Here is a 22,199-nt window from a genome sequence, read left to right on the forward strand (position 1 = left end):
TCCTTGAGCAAGACACTGACCCCACGGGGGAAATGCATTCACCTATGCTGCCACCGAAATGTGGAATGAATTACCAAAAGCCGTTAAAGATATCGACTACAGGCCCAGGCCGTGGCGTAACGGTCTGGGCACCGGACTGGTAATCCAGTCGCAGTGTGCCGCGGGTTCGACTCCCGAACCCGACACGGCCTTTACTGCATGTCATCCCCCCATCTCTCTCCCGTTTCCTGTCAGCCTACTGTCTGTCCCTTCAAAAATCAATAAAAGGCGTAAGCCGCAAAAAAAAAAAAAGAAAAAAAAAAAAAAAAAAAGATATCGACTACCTTCCCAAACTCAAAAGGAACTTAAAACGAATGGCTGACCTTCAAAATGTTTAACACGTGAATGAATGGCATTTTGCACATTCTCACATGTCACAAGGTTATCCACGTATCCGCTAAGAGTGTCACTCATGTTTGATCTTATCCACTCACACACTTAATGCACACACACACACACACACACACACACACACACACACACACACACAGAAGGGCATGGGTTTGGTTCCATTCTGTGATACAATCTGTCCAAAAAGGACGGAACCACATAGGCAGTCTGTTCATAGAGAACAACATAACAACATACCTGCTGCATGGCTGGATTATGATACTGTATGTTGCCTCCACACCACTGGTTCTCAAAGTGGGATCTGCGTTACTACCCACCAGGGGGACCTTGAGGTGGGGGTCCTCCGCTAAATGAGGGACAGTTTCACATAAACCTATTCAAAAATAACAAGCTCTAACGCGTTGCATAATATCAGCTATTTTCAAAATAGTGAAAATAGCTGATCAAGCTGACGACGTGAGCTATTTTTTCACTTTCTTCTTTTGGCTCTAGTCTACACAAAATAGGGGTAAATTATGAATCGGTTTAGCATCTATCCCATTCTGACCTGAGATCAGATTCATACGAGGTTTCCACTGGACACACACTGGTCTGATTAACCCATTCTGACCTGAGATCAGATTCTAAAAATGTCAGTCGTTCTTCGATTTTTTCAAAAATAGCAGACCCTGGCCCAGGCCGTAGCGTAACGGTCTGGGCACCGGACTGGTGATCCAGTCGCGGTGTGCCGCGGGTTCGACTCCCGAACCCGACACGGCCTTTACCGCATGTCATCCCCCCATCTCTCTCCCGTTTCCTGTCAGCCTACTATCTGTCCCTTAAAAAAAATCAATAAAAGGCGTAAGCCGCAAATAAATATCTTAAAAAAAAAAAAAGACCTACAAGCTCGTATCGCGCCACTCGGTGGCGCGATACGAGCTTGTAGATCTGCTATTTTTAAATAGCTAAAGCATTACATGATGCCAACACCAAAATGGGTTCCCGGTCAGAATGGGCTATTATTGATTACTCTTGCACCCCAAGTCCAATGTCTATGGAGTTAGGCTAGGGCAGGACAATATTGAATACCATATTGGTATACTGCCTAGTCCTAGGTGAGGCCTTGCTTCCCCACAACTGGGAATGACTGGAACAGTAGTACTTTAGTATAAGCAATGACAACACAATGGTCTCTAGTGCCAAACAACCAACAAACTTGCTCCACCATAAGGGGAAATTAGTCAATTTTACAAAAAATGAATGTATAAAATGAAATTCAATCTGCCCCGTTTTAATTGTGCATGTGTGCAATTAAAATTATGACCTTCTGCGTCGGTAATGCACGGACTGACTCACTCCCTGTGCCGTGCCAATAAAGCATCTATTGAAATGAAATGAGCAGCGCTGAAGGAGGGAGAGGTAGAACAGTAATGAAAGAAAAGGAGGGCTGGAGTGGTGTTTTACTGGCCTATTAGAATTTAGCTTGACATGAATCACATGCCTCCACACAGCCAGCTCCGCCTGACACACTGAACGAGATACACCACTCCCTCCGTGTGGGCGTGTGTGTGGCGTGCACGCACCGACGCACGCCTGCATGTGTGCGTGCATGTCTGAGTGTTCCCACAGTTTTACTCCTGAATGTTTGCATCGTGACCATGTTTGTGACCATGTTTGAAGTCTTATGCCCCTTATTCAGAATGAGCGATACGTTTACAGCAAGAGAAGCACAGATGTGAGCACAGAAATAGCGTTTTTTTCCACAATCACTGTTGCGCAGCCTAACACACACACAGACACACACACACACACACACACACACACACACACACACACACACACACACACACACACACACACACAGTACAAGTACAGTACAGTACAGTACAGCACCACTCAGTTCAGACAGGTCTGATTTTATCATCCTATCCTTGTTGCGCGCGTGGCGTGCATGCAGCTGGTGAAATATGACTGTAATTTTGGGCTTGTTTGATTGTTGTTAACCACAATGTTTAGGAACAAAAACAAAATATGTCATTGAATAATACTTAATTTACCACTTAACCACAAAACAAATCAAAATTACACAAAGTTTGTGTAATTTTGATTTAAAAGGACCACTTCACCACTTTTCAACCTATCTTCATATAATAGGTCCTCACTAATAATCATGAAGAAATGGCGCAATTTTTTTCTACTCGGTCTGTGTCTCACAGGACGGCTGTGGGCAGTTCAGAAAGCGTCTTCCAGTGACATCATCGATGGGGAATACAAGCTAATAGAAACTGCAGGCTTTCTAGCCCTGAAAAGTTGCAATGCGAAAATGGAAGCCATCGTTCTCACGATAATGAAAATCTAAACATTTTTGTAAAAAAATATTGTTTAAAAGAAAATCTGCCTAATGATGATGTCACTGGCAGACTGTTTCTAAACTGCCCACAGCACTCCTATGAGACACAGACGGAGTAGGAAAAAATCCGTGCCGTTTTTCATGATTATTAGTGAGGACCTATTATATGAAGATAGGTTGAAAAGTGGTGAAGTGGTCCTTTAATAGCAGATTTAATAGCAGATCTACAAGGTCACAAGGTGTTGCATCACAAACCTATAATGACATGCCTGGAATTGGTTAAGCCTTCCCATGAGCACACTTAAGGAAGCTGAAATTCCAGGACTGGAGTCAAGCCGTGCACAAATGTAAATTAAATAGTTATATATCGTGGTCAGAAAGGTTCAGCTGTGGAAAAGGCTATTACAGTACAGTATGTGTGTGTGCTTCTGTGCCATTGTAATGTATCCGAGTGTGTGACTCTGTGTGTGTGTGTGTGTGTGTGTGTGTGTGTGTGGTTGTTTTGTTTATAATGTTCAAACTTGTAATAAAAGCAGTGATCACATAACGCTGCCACAAATCATGTTTACACAAGGGCGACCCTTCGTATGTCCAAGGACCCAGGTTTATCTTTCCATAACCTTCTCAGTGATGTGTCTGTGTGTGTGTGTGTTGTACTCAGGTTTTATCTGTGTGTCCTTGTATTGGTTGTGTAACACACTTCTTCACATCCAACAAGAGATGAGAAGATTGTGAAGAAGTTGATTGTCTGTCTGTCTGTCTGTCTGTCTGTCTTTCTGTGCGTGCATGCTAAAATGATTAAAATAATGCAGAGCTACCACTGGCGTAGGATAAGGGGGTGCAGCCAGTGCAGTGCACTAGGGCCCAGCGCCCCCTAGGGGCCCATGAGGGGAAGGGGAAAAAAGAAAAGAAACAGCTGACGAGCCGCTGTTTTGTGAATGAAATAGCTGTGGGCTGTGGCCGGTCGGTAAGGGGTTAAACTTCTGTGTGATGTATCCTTCCAAGCCCACTATACCATGTAATATACATCCTGCGTCTACTACATCCTGTAGTTCACTTAAGAAATAAAAGTATTGTTACAAGTAGCTTTTATTTTGAAGAGGAAGAGGAAGTTGTTTCGGTTGTAGCCAGCTACCATGACAGTGGTAGTGGTGCCGAGTGGTATAGTGGAATAATAAAAACAACATGCTTTTAGCCAAAACCGCATGCGTCTATGACTTAAACAATGTAGGCTAAACACTTTGGAATTACGTTAAACATGGTATATCCTCCGTGGCGGCGTCATTAAGTGAGTACTAGTAAATGAATTGTTAAGTTTCATAGTATCATTCATTCATCATCAACAGGCTGTTGTTGATGCCCCCCAAAATGAAAAGGTTACACAGCCTACAGGATTATCATTATGTTACTGTCACTGCCTGCAAGGATGACCGCCGTGCCATTTCTTATAAACTATCTAATTCATACGTGGGTCGTCGTGGGTACACGTGGAGTTGTTATTGTTGTTCATGCGCCACGGTGCGCGGCGTGGAGAGGGCATCAGAGCGCAGCGCAACAGCCTTATGGTATTGTCTGAATGTCTGTACTATCTCTGCACTAGCTCTTTCTGTCCAGTCCTACGTGTACTATAGGCTGGCGATTGTGGCGACTTATATTCGTTAATAAAGAGAGAGCTGTAAAGGGGATATATTGTCTATGGTCAGTTCATGGTGTGTATCATTCTCGTTTTTAACCGGGCCGTGATAATGCGGCGCAATGACGGTAGGCAGTAGCCTAATACAATGTAACCAACCTGCGCAAGCATAAAAAAATGGGTTTTAATTGTCTCGTCTGGTAACGGAAAATAATCTAACTTGTTACTTTTCTCAGAAGGTAATCTGTAACGGTAAGGGATTATTTTTATGGGCAGTAATCCAGTAACCTAACGACGTTAGATATGCCCAACACTGCATATAATGAGCTGTGTTTTTATTTATTTATGTTTGATAGTTTGGAGACATCAGGCTGTGGTAGTTTTGTTTTTGTGCCCAAGTCAGGGCAGGTTGTTTATTGATGAATATATGGACACTGAGCTTGGAAGCTGGTGCTGTCTGCATGTGGTGCTGAAAGGCTGGTTTAAATGAGTGATTGAAATATTTTGTTTGTTTGCAGAATTACAGTACACAACAGCACAAACTCAATACAAAGACTGTTAACTGTGAGTGGACGAGTTTACTCAATGCTGTACCATATGTTCTCATGCCAATAAAGCCCCTTTGAATTTAATTGAATAATGTAATTGTGTGGCCGGTCACCTCACCTGTAATGTTAGTCTATACCTATTGTGTGTGTGTGTGTGTGTGTGTGCATGGGCGCGCGCACGCACACTTGTTTATGGCGGTGGTGGGGGGCCTACAAAATATTCTCGCACCGGGGCCCACCATGACCTCCCTACGCCACTGAGAGCTACTGTCTACACAGAGACAAAAATCTGTATTTGACAGTAGAGATCGGTATTCATGACACAAAGATTATTAGTATTTATGACACAAAGCTCATATTTAAGCTCTTCTCACTTGAAGTTGAGTGACTAAAAGAATAAAGAATTACATATCGCCCCTCGCTTATCGCATATCGCTTAACTCATCTCGCTTATCGCATCTCGCATCTCGCTTATCGCATCTCGCTTATCGCTTATCCCTGGGTTGTATTGTATTGTATAGCTACCTATAAAGTGAACTTTGGTAGAACCATATAGTTACCTATACAACCCTGGGTTGTATTGTATAGCTACCTTTAAAGTGAACTTTAGTAGAACCATAGTTACCTTTACAGTACCTACTTTCAGATCTACAGCTTATTTAAGTATGCATTTCTAAAGGATTTCTAAAGGATTTCCCACCTTCTTAAGCTCATACGAGTGGGGAAATATGATCAATAATCATTGTGAGAAATAATGTAGGCTTTGTATTGATATGAGAATGTACCCAATAAATGAATAGGCTAATCGTCAACATGCTGCAACTGTGCTTAATTCTGCTCAACTCATATACCGTGTCCGTCATTCTGAAACGTATTAAAGACATTAACAGCTATCCTCTATATCCTCTAAATGTCTCAGGAGGTAGAGATATGGTCTAAATGTCTCAGGAGGTAGAGATAAGGTCTAAATGTCTCAGGAGGTAGAGATGTGGTCTAAATGTCTCAGGAGGTAGAGATATGGTCTAAATGTCTCAGGAGGTAGAGATATGGTCTAAATGTCTCATGAGGTAGAGATATGGTCTAAATGTCTCAGGAGGTAGAGGGGTTGTCTAAATGTCTCAGGAGGTAGAGATATGGTCTAAATGTCTCAGGAGGTAGAGATATGGTCTAAATGTCTCAGGAGGTAGAGGGGTTGTCTAAATGTCTCAGGAGGTAGAGATATGGTCTAAATGTCTCAGGAGGTAGAGATATGGTCTAAATGTCTCAGGAGGTAGAGATATGGTCTAAGTGTCTCAGGAGGTAGAGATATGGTCTAAATGTCTCAGGAGGTAGAGATATGGTCTAAATGTCTCAGGAGGTAGAGATATGGTCTAAATGTCTCAGGAGGTAGAGGGGTGGTCTAAATGTCTCAGGTTCAATCTGCCCACCAACCTTAGTAGGGCTGTGTGAAGAGGTACTGTAGTCCCTCAAGCCAGGCAATCTTCAAATGCTATACTGTAATATGAGTCTGTATAACTGTGCCTCCTGTCAGGCGCGAAGGGCAGCTGTCATCCGTTTGTCATTTCTGTTCACAAACAAATATATATATATATAATTATATATATATAAATCAAGGATCCCAATAACTCTCAAAAAGGGTCCATTTGGAATTGGAACCCCCTCAAGGGTACCTGAAACCGCCATAGAGATCCAACCACTGGCATAGACTGTATGACGAAAGCCTTTGAAAATTGTTTGCGTCATCAGTCTGCCTCGAGAGAGGGGTGAACGTAATGCATACATTGTAAAGATGATCATTTATATATACCGGTATTTGATGTTTTTTGTTCTTGCTTACTGTAAATCACTCTGGATTAAGAGTGTCTGCTAAATGCCTAAATTGTAAAGCACTTTAGATAAAGGTGTTACATAAATGCACACCATTTTCCTGCAGAAATAGGAGGAAAAAGCTCCTCTTTTCTGTGCGTATACGCATGCAGGCATTTGAATGGCTGGATTTATTACGAGGGAGGGAGCCATTGTTGCACGCAGGCCCTGCGCCAAGATGAAGTGAATGAGGGGGCAGTTAAAAATGTCAAGGGGGCAGATCATTTTATTACACAGTAAGAACAGTAGGTTATCATATTTCTACGTTTTATAGAGCGTGGTGCCGAAGGGACCAACCCTCTAGAAAAGTGTTTGTATCTTGTACCCATCTCTGTTCCCACAAAAGGACATCAATCAGGACCGCCACACGCATGCAGAGAACCACAGTTGTTAGCTGACACTCTCAAAGGCCCCAGGGGTCCTTGAGGGGATTCCAGGGGGTCCCCAGCAAAATGAGAAACGGTTTAACCCATTCTGACCCGAGATCAGATTCATACGAGTTTTCCACTGGACACACACTGGTCTGATTAACCCATTCTGACCTGAGATCAGATTCTAAAAATGTCAGTCGTTCTTTGATTTTTCAAAAATAGCAGACCTACAAGCTCGTATCGCGCCACTCGGTGGCGCGATATGAGCTTGTAGATCTGCTATTTTTCAATAGCTAAAGCATAACATGATGCCGACACCAAAATGGGTGCCCGGTCAGAATGGGTTAAGCAAGCTTACATCGCACCGCAATGCGACACGTTGCATAGCTATTTCGAACCATATTGACAAATCTTCTCTGATCCCTGGCACAAAATCTTTGCAGATGTTGGTCGGCGACCAAATGAATATCAATTTAGGGGTCCTTGACATGAAAATGTTTGAGAAGCACTGGGGATGGCAATCTAGCCGCTGTTCAAGATAATTACACTGTAGCCCAGTGTAAATGGAGGTATTAACCCATTCTGAACGGGCACCCATTTTGGTGTCAGCATCATGTTATGCTTTAGCTATTGAAAAATAGCAGATCTACAAGCTCGTATCGCGCCACTCGGTGGCGCGATACGAGCTTGTAGATCTGCTATATGTAGGTCTGCTATTTTTGAAAAATCGAAGAGCGACTGACATTTCTAGAATCTGATCTCAGGTCAGAATGGGTTAATCAGACCAGTGTGTGTCCAGTGGAAACCTCGTATGAATCTGATCTCAGGTCAGAATGGGTTAAACCGCTTCAGTAACACTGTAGAACCATCACTACTATTCGTCCATCACTACCCCCCTTTATAACCACGTATCCAACATTCAGAAATGGGGCCAAATGAAAGCCATTCAACCTCCTTGGCTAACTCTAGACATAAGACTTGACTTGATGTACAGAATCACAAAAGACAAGCACAATAGACGTGCTTTAAGTAAGCCTACAGCATTGGACATTTCCCTTACAGAGCTCAATACAATCACAGAAGACCTTTATGATGTCACCGCAATGTAAGTTAACCAAATCAATAATACGCTATTTAAGTTGTAATCATTCTGCCACAAGCTACACACATTATCATGATGAAACTGTGTGAAATTCTATATAACATTGGGTAATTGGACAGAAAGTGGAATATTTTATTGCCACCAAAAAGCAAAAGAACAGCAAGCAGCAGCATAGAAACAGGCTAACAGACAAGTGGTATTCTATAGTGGCAATATAGTGGTCCATGGCCATACAGCACGTTAATATGAAACGGGCAAATTGAGGCCGATTGCCAGTTCAACACCTAAAATTGGTCTGGTTTGACCCAGCATTAAACCTGGCTGTCCTTGAAAAATGTAGGGAATTGAAGCACTTGGTATATGCAAAATAATAGAATGTATGAATGTCTCTAGTCTACGCACCGAGAGATGACTTCTACAATCATTAGAATAATAGCCAACAGCAACGAGTTAACAAAAAAAGAAAGAAAAACGTTTGGCCTGTCTTTCTGCTCATGCCATTCAGTCTCTCTCTCCCTCTCTTATTGACCAAAAAGTCAATTTCCTCTGTCATTTCCATTCTGTAGATTGCTACAATGGAGGGGAAAGAAGTAATTAAGACTCTATACAACCACGGACGGCAAGCAAGAAACCAAAGTGATCGTGTCAGTGTCTACGGCCATATATGCGCCCTTATTCTCGGGCAAACACTATACAGAAATAGCAGATCTGCAAGCTCACAACATGTCGCAATTGTCGCATTGTGGCCTGTAGATCGTCTGTTTTGTGGTGAAGAGGTTTGAAGTACAGGGAAATACTAGTGAACATAATATAGGGCCCTGGGGGACTCCAAAGGTAGGGTTTACATGGTTAAATACTACAATGCAACACCAACACCAACAACGGTGACCTAAAGAAGATCCGTTACCGTTATTAATGTTGGCTTAGCTTTTTAAGTGGTGCAACCACTTCTACATCCAGCATGCAATGTCCATGTACCTGTGTACCTGTGTACCTGTGTGAGCACGAGTGGTGTGCGCATGCGTGAAATTGGAACGAGAGAAGTATGTGACATGGCTGCCACCTGCTGGACGCAAACAATACAGAGAAGAAATTGGAACGATACAGAGAAGAAATTGGAACGATACAGAGAAGAAATTGGAACGATACAAATTGGAACGATACAGAGAACCAATAGACGGGAGTTGCACCACTTGGTTCACACTGGCTTAGCTTTTTATTTAAACACAGAACCAAACCCCATGTGCTTTTACATGGCATGTCGGGGACGGGGACACAACAGTGCCAGTGTCTATAGTGTTACACTATGCTGTTTAAGATGACAGCTGCTGTTGGTAGATTTATACATTTACAACCATAGAGCACTAAAAGCTTTTACAGTATCTCAGAAAAGAAGAACACAAAATTGGCTGACAACATTTAGCGGACCGCAGCATCCAGAACCTTTAGTACCCTACTGAAGCATTTTCCTTAAATTAGTTCAAAGTAAGAAGAGCAAGATCATGATAAAGTTGTATGACCCAGCTGTTACAAGTTACAACATTCACTTGATAATATAATTTCATTCTCTCTCCCTTTCCATCATTTGCTCAATTCCTTTCTTTTTATCACTCTTTCATACACACAATTTGAGATGACAGCTGTTGGGAGATTTTAAACATTCGATTTTATAAATAATTTACGCATTTATTTCACAAAATACCCACTCAAACAATGTATGTATGTATGTGTATGTATGTATTATTGACCATATATTAAGCCTATTCATTTAGGGTAACTGTTTCTTTTTTTTTAATGAAATAAATAGTATTTAATGACAGCACGTCAGGTTGTGTTGTGATTTGACTCTGTAACTCCCTCCGGCACTGGCTCAATGCCAGACAACAATGCCCGTGCTTCTACATGTGTGTGTCCATACCTTTTGTACAGAACGGCAGAGGAGAATAATGGTGCAACATTCCTGCCTTGCACAAGCTGTGTAAAAGGAGCTTATCTCTCCCCCACTCCATTCAGGACCAGGGACAGCGCTATGCAAATAAGACTAAATGTATCTGTCTCCGACGTGCCAAACCAGCTAAATTCTGTCATACCTTTCCTCAGTGGAGTCGCAGCGTCCTTGTTTGTTTGTTTGTTGAACTTCCTGAGTAAGCAATCCTTCCAGTTTAATATAGCTCTTGACAGCACACAACAAACAGCACTGTCCTTGTTTATAAAGTAATGCAGCGCTATGTTTCACAACCACAACCATTACATGTTTGAATACTGTTTGTACAGTGGGAAAAGAGACTGGATCAGAGAACAAGCAAATATTTTATGGGGGGAAACTTCAAAGAAGGTGTTTCATTACTGTCGTCTCTATGACACACATGATACACTTGTATCTCAGAGAATATAATTTTGTTGTTTTTGCGTCTTTTTTTCTTTTCTTTTTTTAAGATATTCTTTTTGCGGCTTACGCCTTTTATTGATTTTTGAAGGGACAGACAGTAGGCTGACAGGAAACGGGAGAGAGATGGGGGGATGACATGCAGTAAAGGCCGTGTCGGGTCCGGGAGTCGAACCCGCGGCACACCGCGACTGGATCACCAGTCCGGTGCCCAGACCGTTACGCTACGGCCTGGGCCTGCGTCTTCTTTTTTAATAAGTAAGCCTGAGGCCAATTGGGCAGGACGCTATCTCCTGTTTCCTTAGCATGAGGCAGCTTGATGTACAAGTACACCGCCTGGACATGACGCTAGTATGTCGCAGTGACTTACCCCAATCCAACCCTTGATGCTGAGTGCCAAGCAGGGAGGCTTTGGGTCCCATTTTTGGTGTGACCCCGGCCGGGGATCAAACCCCGACCTCCCAGTCTTCAGGGAAGACACCCAAACCACAATGAGATGGTATTATTTCTATAGGGCACATAATAAAACTTGAACTGGGAGGTAAGGGCAGAACGTATAACTGCCCCCTTCCCCATGTGGTGCTACTGTAGGTGTAGTTGCAGCTCCATTAAGATTTCTTCCTTAACCCATTCTGACCTGAGATCAGATTCATACGAGGTTTCCGCCGGACACACACTGGTCTGACGAACCCATTCTGACCTGAGATCAGATTCTAAAAAAATGTCAGTCGTTCCTCGATTTTTCAAAAATAGCAGACCTACAAGCTCGTATCGCGCCACTCGGTGGCGCGATATGAGCTTGTAGATCTGCTATTTTTAAATAGCTAAAGCATGACATGATGCTGACACCAAAATGGGTGCCTGTTCAGAATGGGTTAAAAGGGGAAATGTCATAAAAGATGGTGGCCACTGATTGTGCATCATTTGCACCAGCTATCTTCCCTGTCTTGATTAAAAGAAAGATGTCGCATTAAATATAGGGTAGCGCAAACATGCACATTGAATGCAATTTGCCCTTGTTTTTTGTCTGTTTATAATTATCCATGTGGGAAAGTATAAAAGAATGCTGGCTTTGCAAAGGTCTATTTATTTGTGTGCTGCTGATGCATCTTTGACTGTCAGCAAGGTGTTCGTGGAGCTGGTGCCGAGGCGTTACAATATAGGCCTGGCAATAGCGTGAAAATCGACAATTCCACTGTAGTAATGAAAACAGTTACATTTATTGGATTATGAAATGTTTCAAACATTTGCTATATATAGCAATAATAGACTTTTGTTCGACAAAAATATTTCGCCATGCTCAATTCACCATTTACCACACAATATTATGGTCTAGTCTGGCACACTTGGAAGTTCTCTGGTTGAACAATATCCAATTGCCATACGGAGCCTAATTGAAAGAATTAAATTAGGCTACGTATGGAAATTGGACTATTCACAAACAGTAGTGATATTACAGACAGTTGCGCAGTAGCAGTGCTCACCGGTACATAGTACCAGTTTTGTCCACCTGAGCAGCACCCGGTGGGCACAAGTAGAAAAAGTGCTCCTCTGAGCACAGGTAGGTTATTGTGGGCCAGCAATGTTTGGAATTCAGCCATTATAGAGGTGAGTTTGGAATCAGTGTGTTCATGAGTTGAGGCATTTTGTTCAAAACAAACGAGCCATCTTTGGATAGATGGATAGTGTTCATCACATGAGAGAGAAAAATGGAGATAATGTGTTCCCGATTTGCGTGATGTTTGGACAAAATCTGTAGGAGTAATATGGTACCAACTGTGCCAGAGATTAACTGTACATGGACAGACAGACAGACGGACACACTGACAGACAGACAGGGTGTTAAACATAGTCTCGGCCACACCTTTGGCCTGGCAGAGACCAATTACATCACCTCCACTGATGGGATACCATGTTAAGCTACAGTATATGATATCCCAGTATGTTTCCCAGTAGGTTTGTCGCTGTCTTTTTCAAACGTTCTTCTGATGTTAACATAATGTTCAACTTTTTCAACGTTTTTCAAACGTTCTTCTGATGTTTTTTTCAGAGCAGCGTCACGTTTTTCTCCTCTCTTTTAAAGTCATCCATGTTTACTTACTGTTAGCTACACTTTAAAACACAGGCAACCGTCAACCACACCGTTTCTATTATGCAATAAGTGCACATATGGCAGGCAGTATTTTCATTTGAGATTTGCTGATGCCAAGCTTACGTGCTGATACATTTTGAACACGATTCTTATTTTCTTCTTAATATTTCTTACCACACGCTTTCCTGCTCGTCTCCCTTGTGTCGTTGAAACTAACTAAAATCCATGATAAAAAAAGGGAACTTACCTTCTTGGCTCTTGTCAGGTATGACCTGGCCGCCTCCCGCAGCGCCTCAGACTCCTCCCTCTCCTCCTCCGATGCCTCCCTCTCCTCCCTCACTCGCTGCTCCCTCGCTCGCTCCATCTGCAGGTAGCACACCCAGCCAGAGAGATACCACACCTGGCAAGAGAGAGAGAGGGGTTGGAGGAGAGAGAGAGAGAGGAGGGAGACAAAAGAGGAACATTTGATTAAAAATATCTATATTGATTCCTCATTCATATTTCAATTATTTATACAAATCACCCCTCCCTATTGATTTGATGTGATCATTTGTTTTTACACTATAAACATGTTTCATTATTAACACGTCGAGTGGAAATTATACTCTACACGCCTCTTGAGTTAGACTGATGTGTTGTGAATTAATCACAACCGACACACACACACGCACGCACACGCACACACACACACACACACACACACACACACACACACACACACACACACACACACACACACACACACACAGAGACCTCAGTCTGACAGGAAGATAGAATCAGTCTGAGAGAGAATGAGAGAATCAGTGGGTCAGAAGCAGAGAGAGAGAGAGAATAAGGGAATCAGTCAGTCAGAAAGAGAGAAAGAGCAAGATAATAAGAATCGGTCAGACAGTCAGACAGACAGACAGAGAAAGATTGACAGAATTAGTCATTCAGAGAGAAAGGTTGAGGGAATGGGAAAATCGGTTAGTCAGTCAGAGAGAGATAAAGATACAGCTAGTATCTTATAGTAAAATACGATGCTAAATCTGGTAAGTATAGTCCAAAATCTAACAAACAACTAAATCCTTTGGAAAATGGTAAGCAGATCTGAGATCTGCTTGTTAACCTCTAAATACTCACCGGGCGGCGTGTCAGTGTTCATTAACGAGCTTCAGCATTTCATTTTTCCTCATAATTGAGCGGGGGAATAATTACAAATCATGATTTTATTCAGCAGCATACTGATGATTTCCTTGAGGGGAAATTACGTCTCTGCGATAACCTAGCTCAGAGTGGGCGCTCGGAGGAGCACTGAGGGTGTAAGTGTCCTGCTCAGGGACACTGACTTAACCAGACAACACGAAGCCTGGAGCAGCCGAGGACTGACCCGAGGGCTTTCTGGTCACCAGATGGCCACTCTATTGTACCTCCTGAGCCACTGCCATCCAATTTATCTGATTAAACACATGAACCCTAGTGTCCATACATTCTGAGAATGTCATAACAGGAAATATGCGAACAGTGGCCGAAGAAAGCAGCTCTACAAGCTCACAGCACACATGTTGTGAGGTTGTTGACCAGCTATTGTATTTGTATATGTGGATTAAGTGGCTAACCACTTAAACCCTAGCGTCCCCATCCTGGGGAAAACATTCATCAAAAGTAAGAGATCCAAAAGCTTACAAGTTACAACGCATTGTGAGCGGCTACTTTCACAAACAACTCTGTGGGATCATGCCAGTCAACACATTGTAATAACTTAAGAGTTTAAGTGGTTCAAGTCCCCCCAGCAGACACATTATCGTTGCTGTCGGGTACACCATTCTGCTTTAAAGAGTACCTACAATGCATGGACCTATTGCTGTGGTTCTCTCTGCACTGCAAATAGGTAAAACCAACACCCAGGAGTTTTACTGTGTGAGTGGTTGGCTTGTTCTCAGCATCAAACACTATCGCACCTTCAATCAAGCCCTCAGAATGGCTGGGCAACGTTGGAGCCGTCTCCGGTCAAAACCTGGTACTGCAGGTGGGCTAAGCCCCCGGTTAAATTGATGGAAAATGTATTTGTGACGTAGACGTGACGCAGCGGTACCACAAGAACAGCGCGAGGGGTACGACGATAGGAGCCAACCAATCATATCAACACTCGAGGGGTACTACCCGGAAGACTTTGTCGTTCTTCTATGGCTTCAAAACGCCACTGAGCAACTTCCATTGAAGTGATTAGCAGGAGGCGATATATTATAACTATGTGCCTTCAACACGTGGGTGGGTGGGTGCGTGCACACACACACACACACACACACACACACACACACACACACACTTCAGCAGGTGCATTGTACATTTGAGGCACCGTGTGGGCATGCGCCTCCTTATCTGTCCTGCAAGGGCGGAGATCATACCTCCTGCTGTCGAGGCGCGGAGAGAGACAGCGGGACAGAGAAAGAGACGTGGCCGTCGTGGGGGGAAGAGAAGAGAAGGAGAAAGAATGGAGAGCAGAGAGAAAGAAAGAGAGAGAGGGAAGGAAAGAAAGAGGAGAAAGAGAGAGAAAGGGAGAGAGAGGAGAGAAAGAGATAAAGAGAGAAGCGAGAGAAAGAAGACAGACGGCTGTTAGCTCTATTCATTATTTATGAAGGGCAGAGACCAGATGGAGAGGCACCTCTGGCAAATCAAACGTTTAGCTAACACACACACACAAACATGCACGCATGCACACACTCAAACACGCACGCACGCGCACGCACGCACGCACACACACACAACGCCACGTTCAATTCACCATTACCACACCACACACTGTGAGGACAGCTTGCCTGGGGAATCTTATTTATTCCTCCATGCACCTCTCCCATTTAATTCCCCAGCGTACCAATCACAGCGTTAGCAGAATAATAACCATTATATGTGTTTGTATGGTTCCCTGGTCCTCTGTTGACTCTTGTTAGTCCCAGAACACCACTAACTACCTAACCGGATGTTCACTCCATGTGCCCAACAGTCTATAGGGGCCCCATTTATGTCTAAACTTCTTTGCCTTTTTTTTTAAACTAGCCGATCTACATCAACACGTTGTGAGCTTGTAAATTGGCTATTTGAACTATTCAAAAAATATTTTCAAAATAGTCAAAAAGGGGATATTAGATGCTAAATAATTAGCGTTAATGCTAGCGAGCTAAAATGAGGCCATCCTTGAAAGCGCCAATGTTCTAATCGGGATCAACGGACAATCAGAAAAGACCTCCGAACATTGCGCGTTTTGTCAAAACCACGTAGAGCTCCGTAGATTTAGAGTTATTCTACTTTTTAGTCCGCCTGTAAGGAATTGAACACTGCGCTTGCGCGAAACCGGCCTAGGATCGCTGAAGAAGGAAAGGCCAAGCAAGGGCACGTTGACACTCATTCTGGGGATCAAACTGGGAACCTCATGTTTGTCTACCCCTGACCCGGGCTCTGTTTGGTTCCATTTGCAGACTCTCAGAGTTAAACCTTAAGGGTCCATTTGGAACCCCCTCAATGCTGTATATAATACCAACATTATATGCACATTTACATACACAGATGTTTTTTTCTTTTTCACTCTTTCTTTTACGGTTTTAGTATTATTATTATTACCTATATGCTGCCGCATTGTCTGAAGGAAGCCAAACTAAAATAAGTTTTACTCTTATGTACCTGCAGTACACAAGGTGTAACAATAAAGAGAGCGAGAGAGAGAGCGAGAGACACAGAGAGAGAGAGAGAGACAGACAGAAATACAAAAAGCGAGCCAGAGACATTGAGGTAGACAAACAGAGAGAGAGAGAACACAAAGTCTGCATGGAAAGTGAGAGAGAGAGAGAGAGAGAGAGTGCGAGATGAAGCTGCCTTTCAAGGTGTCTTTGTTGGAACATGTCTTTGAAAAGTGCCATAAGCACTTTTCAAAGTTCTCTCTTTCATAAAAAGAGAGAACTCTAACTTCCCGCTGCACGACGTGGCACAGATGGATGCTCTCTACCAAAAAAAAACATGTGATTAGACAGTTAATTAAGAACATCAGAGGACACGTGCACTTCTAAACACACCTGACAATGCAGACACACTTCAAAACACATGTGCATCATCAATCATTCATCCACCCACACTTACACATTATGCATACAATGTACAGTAATGTGTGTATGTGCCTGTCAATATTATTGACTGGTAGTCGAGTCAGTCGACAGGCCTACCTGAACGCACATCAGAGCTCCATATGGTGTTACGCAACAGTAACAAGAGGTTTGAAGAAGAAAATACTCTTTTTGGCTGTTTACACGAAACAACGAGTTAGATGTTAAGAACTCATATAATGCATTGAATACAGAATGATGATTCTGACATCTGAGAGAGAGAGAGAGAGAGAGAGAGAGAGAGAGAGAGAGAGAGAGAGAGAGAGAGAGAGAGAGAGAGAGAGAGAGAGAGAGAAGAGAGGCAGACAGACAGAAAAAGAGGCAGACAGACAGAGTGTGTGCGTGCGTGTGTTTCTGACATCATTAACATAAAAAGTAGGAGTGGAACGAGAGGAATGTGCGTGTGTGTGTGGGTGGGGGAGAGAGAGTGAGAGAGAGTGAGAGAGAGAGAGAGAGAGAGAGAGAGAGAGAGAGAGAGCGAGAGGGAGGGTGAGAGAGTGTGTATCTGATACCATTAAGAGACGGGCAAGATGGAGAGAGAGGAAAGTGTGTGTGCCTCTTACATCCTACATGTAAGGCTCACAGAAAGAGAGTGACAGAGAAAAGGAGAGAGGAAAGTTGACTTTTGGATTCTGACATTATTAATAAGTGTGAGTGAGAAAAATATGTCTGATGTACAATGTTGACATCCTGTGTGTGTGTGTGTGTGTGTGTGTGTGTGTGTGTGTGTCAACATGACTAATGAGAAATAATTACATTTTTATGAAAGTACAGATTCAGAACTATACAATGAGTTAATATTTTTGACCCACAATTTTAGAGAGAGACACCCCCATACTGTATAAAATCAGAAACACCCTGAATGTTAAAATAGAGATTCACACTTTCTTTTCAAACTCCAAAGCCATCCCAGACGACACTGCATGACAATTAATGCAAGGTGAGAGATGTCTCCCCTTGCTTCAGCTGAGCTGCCCACAGGCAGGGTTGTGTTATTGTGACATTTTAACTTATATAATAAGTTATAACAAAGGAAATCATACCTTTCAAACCCTGAAATCTCAGGGTTTGAAAGGTATGATTTCCTTTGTTATACCCAAGGTATAATCCCCTTGTTAAAACCCTAACTGTATGAGAACGAACGATGGATTTTTACAGCAATGGGCTGACTTAATAATGAGCAGCACTGGGAGGTTATGGAGGACCAGCGTGAATTGGCGTGTTCTACATTCTTGTCATACTGTGGGTTTCGTCATGGACTCCCAGGCTGTCATCACGCAACCACTGACATTTTTGCCCCAAGCATGAAATCATTAACCTCAAAGCAACAGTATGTACTATGTACAGTATGTGAGAGGGGTTCTCAAAGTGGGGTCCAAGTCCAACAAACCTCATTGTTCCTTGAGGGGCAATTTTAAGGTCGCGGACCCCCGTATGAAAATATGTTGTGCCAGTGTTTTCTTTTTTCTTTCTTTTTTGAGGGGCGCTAGCCCCTATATACTGTATATTCAGCTATTAGTGTAGATTTTCCTTCTTACACAAAGAACAAATTCCCATTGACAATGAATGGATAATTTATGTCATAATATGTGTATGAGCAAATCGGCTAAGTTTCTATTTTTGGTTTCAATTTTACGCCATGATGTACAATGATAAGTACGCCCCTCACTTCACATGGGTGTGATTTTTTACTACATATTATTCAACATTTTCCAATACTAAATATATTTTTTAGAGCTGGGACTCGATTAAAAAAATTAATCTAATTAATCAGAGGCTTTGCGATTAATTAATCTAGATTAATCGCATTTTAATCGCATATCAATATTCAACCCGAGAACAGCGAGAAACCTTTTTTTTAAATGTTTTTTGGTATCCCAGTGAATCAACGAATAGTGACTACAGGATACCACTCATTTTCAACATTTTACTGTCATTAATATACCTGTTGTGGAAATAATAATAAAAAGTCACCCCATTCTGTGTTGCCTGGAACTGGAGGTCTGAAAAAAAAATAGTAACAGTAACAAGTACATCTCAGTGACATCACAAAGCTGTACTTACTTCATATTGTTACTGTTTTTTGTCAGACATCCAGTTCTAGGCAACACAAAATGGGGTGACTTTTTATTATTTCCAGTTTTCAGTACTATAGAAAAGCGCCCAGTGAGAAACGTTCCGCGGTGAAAAAAAAGGTGCGATTAATTTATCTGTAGTTAATCGCGTTAATTAATCTAAATTAATCGCAATTAGTCCCGGCCCTAATATGTTTTAATGTTAAAAAATAGCGGATGTACAAGCTCACTGGTGGAAATGAAGTGACCCCTCCCACTTGGGGATCCTTGGCATGTGCGTGACATCACATCTGGGATATGAGCTGACCAAACATGAGTTGCCCTTTAGAGAGCGGAAAACTGTGTGTGTGTTCTCTGTGTGTGTGTGTGTGTGTGTGTGTGTGTGTGACAGCTATGCGTCAGGATTAAAAGTTCAAAGACTGCTCTCAATCTGTCAGGTGAGGTGGGTGTGTAGGAGGAAGAGATAAGCCTGAGAGAGAGAGAGAGAGAGAGAGAGAGAGAGAGAGAGAGAGGCAAACAGCAGACAGCATGTTACTGTCCAGGTCTATAGCTACAGACTGTTTGTTTCCTGCTGGATGTCAGTGCTCACTGCCAATCTGGGAACCAGCTAACTCTCTCGACACTGCATGTAACTCTCAAACAGACTGTGTGTGTGTGTGTGTGTGTGTGTGTGTGTGTGTGTGCGCGCGAGCGCATGTGTTTGCGTGCATGTTTGTGTGCGTGCGTGCTTGTGTGCGTGCGTGTGTCTGATACCAAGAGGTTAGAATATGCATATGCCACAGAGCAGTAAAGACAAGACTTGTGTTTGTGCATATGTATATGCAGCAAACACACACACACAGTCACACACAGCAGTGTGGCTCCACAGAAGACAGGCTGAGCTGTGGTATTATTCTTGGATCCGTAATAAGCCTGACGACACATCAAAGAGTGATCCCTTGTGCACAGTGACCACAGTCCACACAGTGTGCTCCCAGCGAGCGCACGAGGCCCGGGTTCGAATCCGACCCCCGTCCTTTTTCGCATGTCTCTCCTTTTTCCCTGCTCTTGGTTTGCTGTCTCTCTTCACTCTCCTATCTAAGAAATAAAGCATAAAAATGCAGAAAGAAATAACCAAAAATATAGATCCTAGACTTTCTCTCGCACTCGCACGCACGTAAACACGCACGCGCACACACGCGCACACACACACACACACACACACACACAAATCCCACGCACAAATCCCACACACTCCTACTATGCCGACTTAGTTTAGGAGGATCATCAGTTCTTGGGAGACAGATACGCTAGAAATGCAAAAGCCAGAGGAGCCAAGCAGCGCCAACGTCTTCCAGATTACACATTACACAGATCCATCCTAAAACCTGCCGAATTGACAGCCCAGTGTGAGGATTTTCAAATTGCAATCAGTGGAAGCAGAAGGAGTAAAGCTATACGAGGTTAAAAATGAGTGACGCCAACCAGAGGAAAAACATGTCTCCTCTTTTATGCTAGTAAACTACGTGCAGTATAGACTGGAATCCAGACGAAGGCGCTCGTTCAGCGTTTGTCAAACCTCTGTCTGGCTTTCATCCTGTTTGAAAGGGCCTGTCGCGTCCAATGTAAAATTCTGAGTCACTTCCTGACTTGCCTACGTAATGTGATGTTTGGAAGTCCGGTTCCAGCAGGATGTTGAGCCAGAGAGAGAAGCAAAGTGACAAATAAAAACAAAAACAATGAACAAGTGCCTCAGTCTGGGTTCCAGGCGATACATACAGTACTGTATGTGTGAATCGGTATTCGGTAGGGCAGTCCGAAATGCCTTATTTATATATCGATACACGACAGAAATATATATGGAGCTTTAATCTATATTTCAAAGACTAGTGTGACTAGTATGTTCAACAGCATTATGAGTAGTCTGTGGGATGATATGAAACCGTAAACTAGACTAGTGTGTATGTTCAACAGCGTTATGAGTAGTCTCCTGTGGGATGATATGAAACCGTCATCTGAATGTTTTTAACTTGACTCTTTTTTCCATCACCCGTCGAAATACACTAGAATTGCGAGGATTATCCTTGAAGTGGACGATATGAAACCGTCCCAACAAGGAAGAATATTGTTGTTTTATAAACTACTATAATCTAATCTGATTAACCCCCCCGAGCCATATTTTATATTTTGCCGTGCAATTGTGTCACGCAAAACGGTCACAACATGTGCAATGCATTTTGAGTGTAAAGACCAGGTTTGTCCAATCCATCCATCCATCAATCCTGTGAGGGACATTATAAAGGACATTCCTTTGATCAGAATGTAACAAGCATATTGCACAAGGCTGCAAACTGTCATAGAAATGAAGGACATTCCTTTGATCAGAATGTAACGAGCATATTGCGCAAGGCTGCAAGAAAGCTGGTAGAAAGAATGCTGCTCAGAGCTCCGTATGCAGCGCCATATGCTGCCTGATATGTACCACTGAGATTGGACCACTGCAGCAGAACACTCTGTCCAGGACGCTTGTCTCAAAGACTTCTCCTTCTATGGAGCTTTGCAGCCTTCCGTTTTAGCATGATTGATTTCATTTCATAGGGTTGTAACTAGGGATGTCCCAATCACGTTGTTTGCTCCCGATCCGGTTCCGATCATTTGATTTTGACTATCTGCTGACACCGATTTTTTCCCGATCCGATATTTATATTTTTATAGAAAAGTTATGCCATTTCACAATATCCCAAATAATCACAGACAATATCCAGTCTAATCTCATGATATGGATATAATATTGATACTAGGGATGTCCCGATCATGTTTTTTTGTTTGTCTTGTATGGAGTTCTCTCTCCTGAAATTTTTTATTTTCTGTTAACGGTGTGCTATTGGTGTACTGTGAACCAATATTTAAAAGGTCTACTGTCTTCAGCATTCCCCGACATCGATGATGATCTTTTAATGATGAGCCATGATTTTTCTTGATTTTATGACTGTTTGTCATGCTATTGGATGCTATTTATTTTAGTACATTTTTTAATTGACTTTATATTGCTGCTATTCTCTCGTTTTAGTGCATGGTGGCAACGATGGCTTTTTTCGATTTAATTATTCTATTAAAATAACTACCTAATTTGTCTTGTTTGCTGCTTTATGGTTGTAGAAGCACTTTATGTTGTTATACGTACATAAAGTAATCTAAATTATCAGTATAGTAGTACCATCAACAGTATCAGTATAACTAACCTTACACAGCACAAGCTTGAGTGTTAATTAAACTCTGTTAATTTAACAAAGGC

At 42.5% G+C, this 22,199-nt stretch overlaps 1 protein-coding gene across 1 annotated transcript in view; it reads right to left on the reverse strand.

Annotated features, from left to right (window-relative positions):
- The window catches only part of LOC310856165 (uncharacterized protein), a 68,166-nt gene that overhangs the window by 19,361 nt on the left and 26,606 nt on the right, over positions 1-22,199 (reverse strand). The window contains exon 10 of the mRNA XM_083761412.1: positions 12,965-13,117. Within this exon, the coding sequence (XP_083617538.1) occupies positions 12,965-13,117 (153 nt within the window). The remainder of the gene's footprint in view (positions 1-12,964; positions 13,118-22,199) is intronic.

The sequence above is a fragment of the Protomyctophum parallelum genome (genome assembly GCF_964188405.1).
Source record: "Protomyctophum parallelum genome assembly, chromosome: 3".
NCBI classification, from domain to species: domain Eukaryota; kingdom Metazoa; phylum Chordata; class Actinopteri; order Myctophiformes; family Myctophidae; genus Protomyctophum; species Protomyctophum parallelum.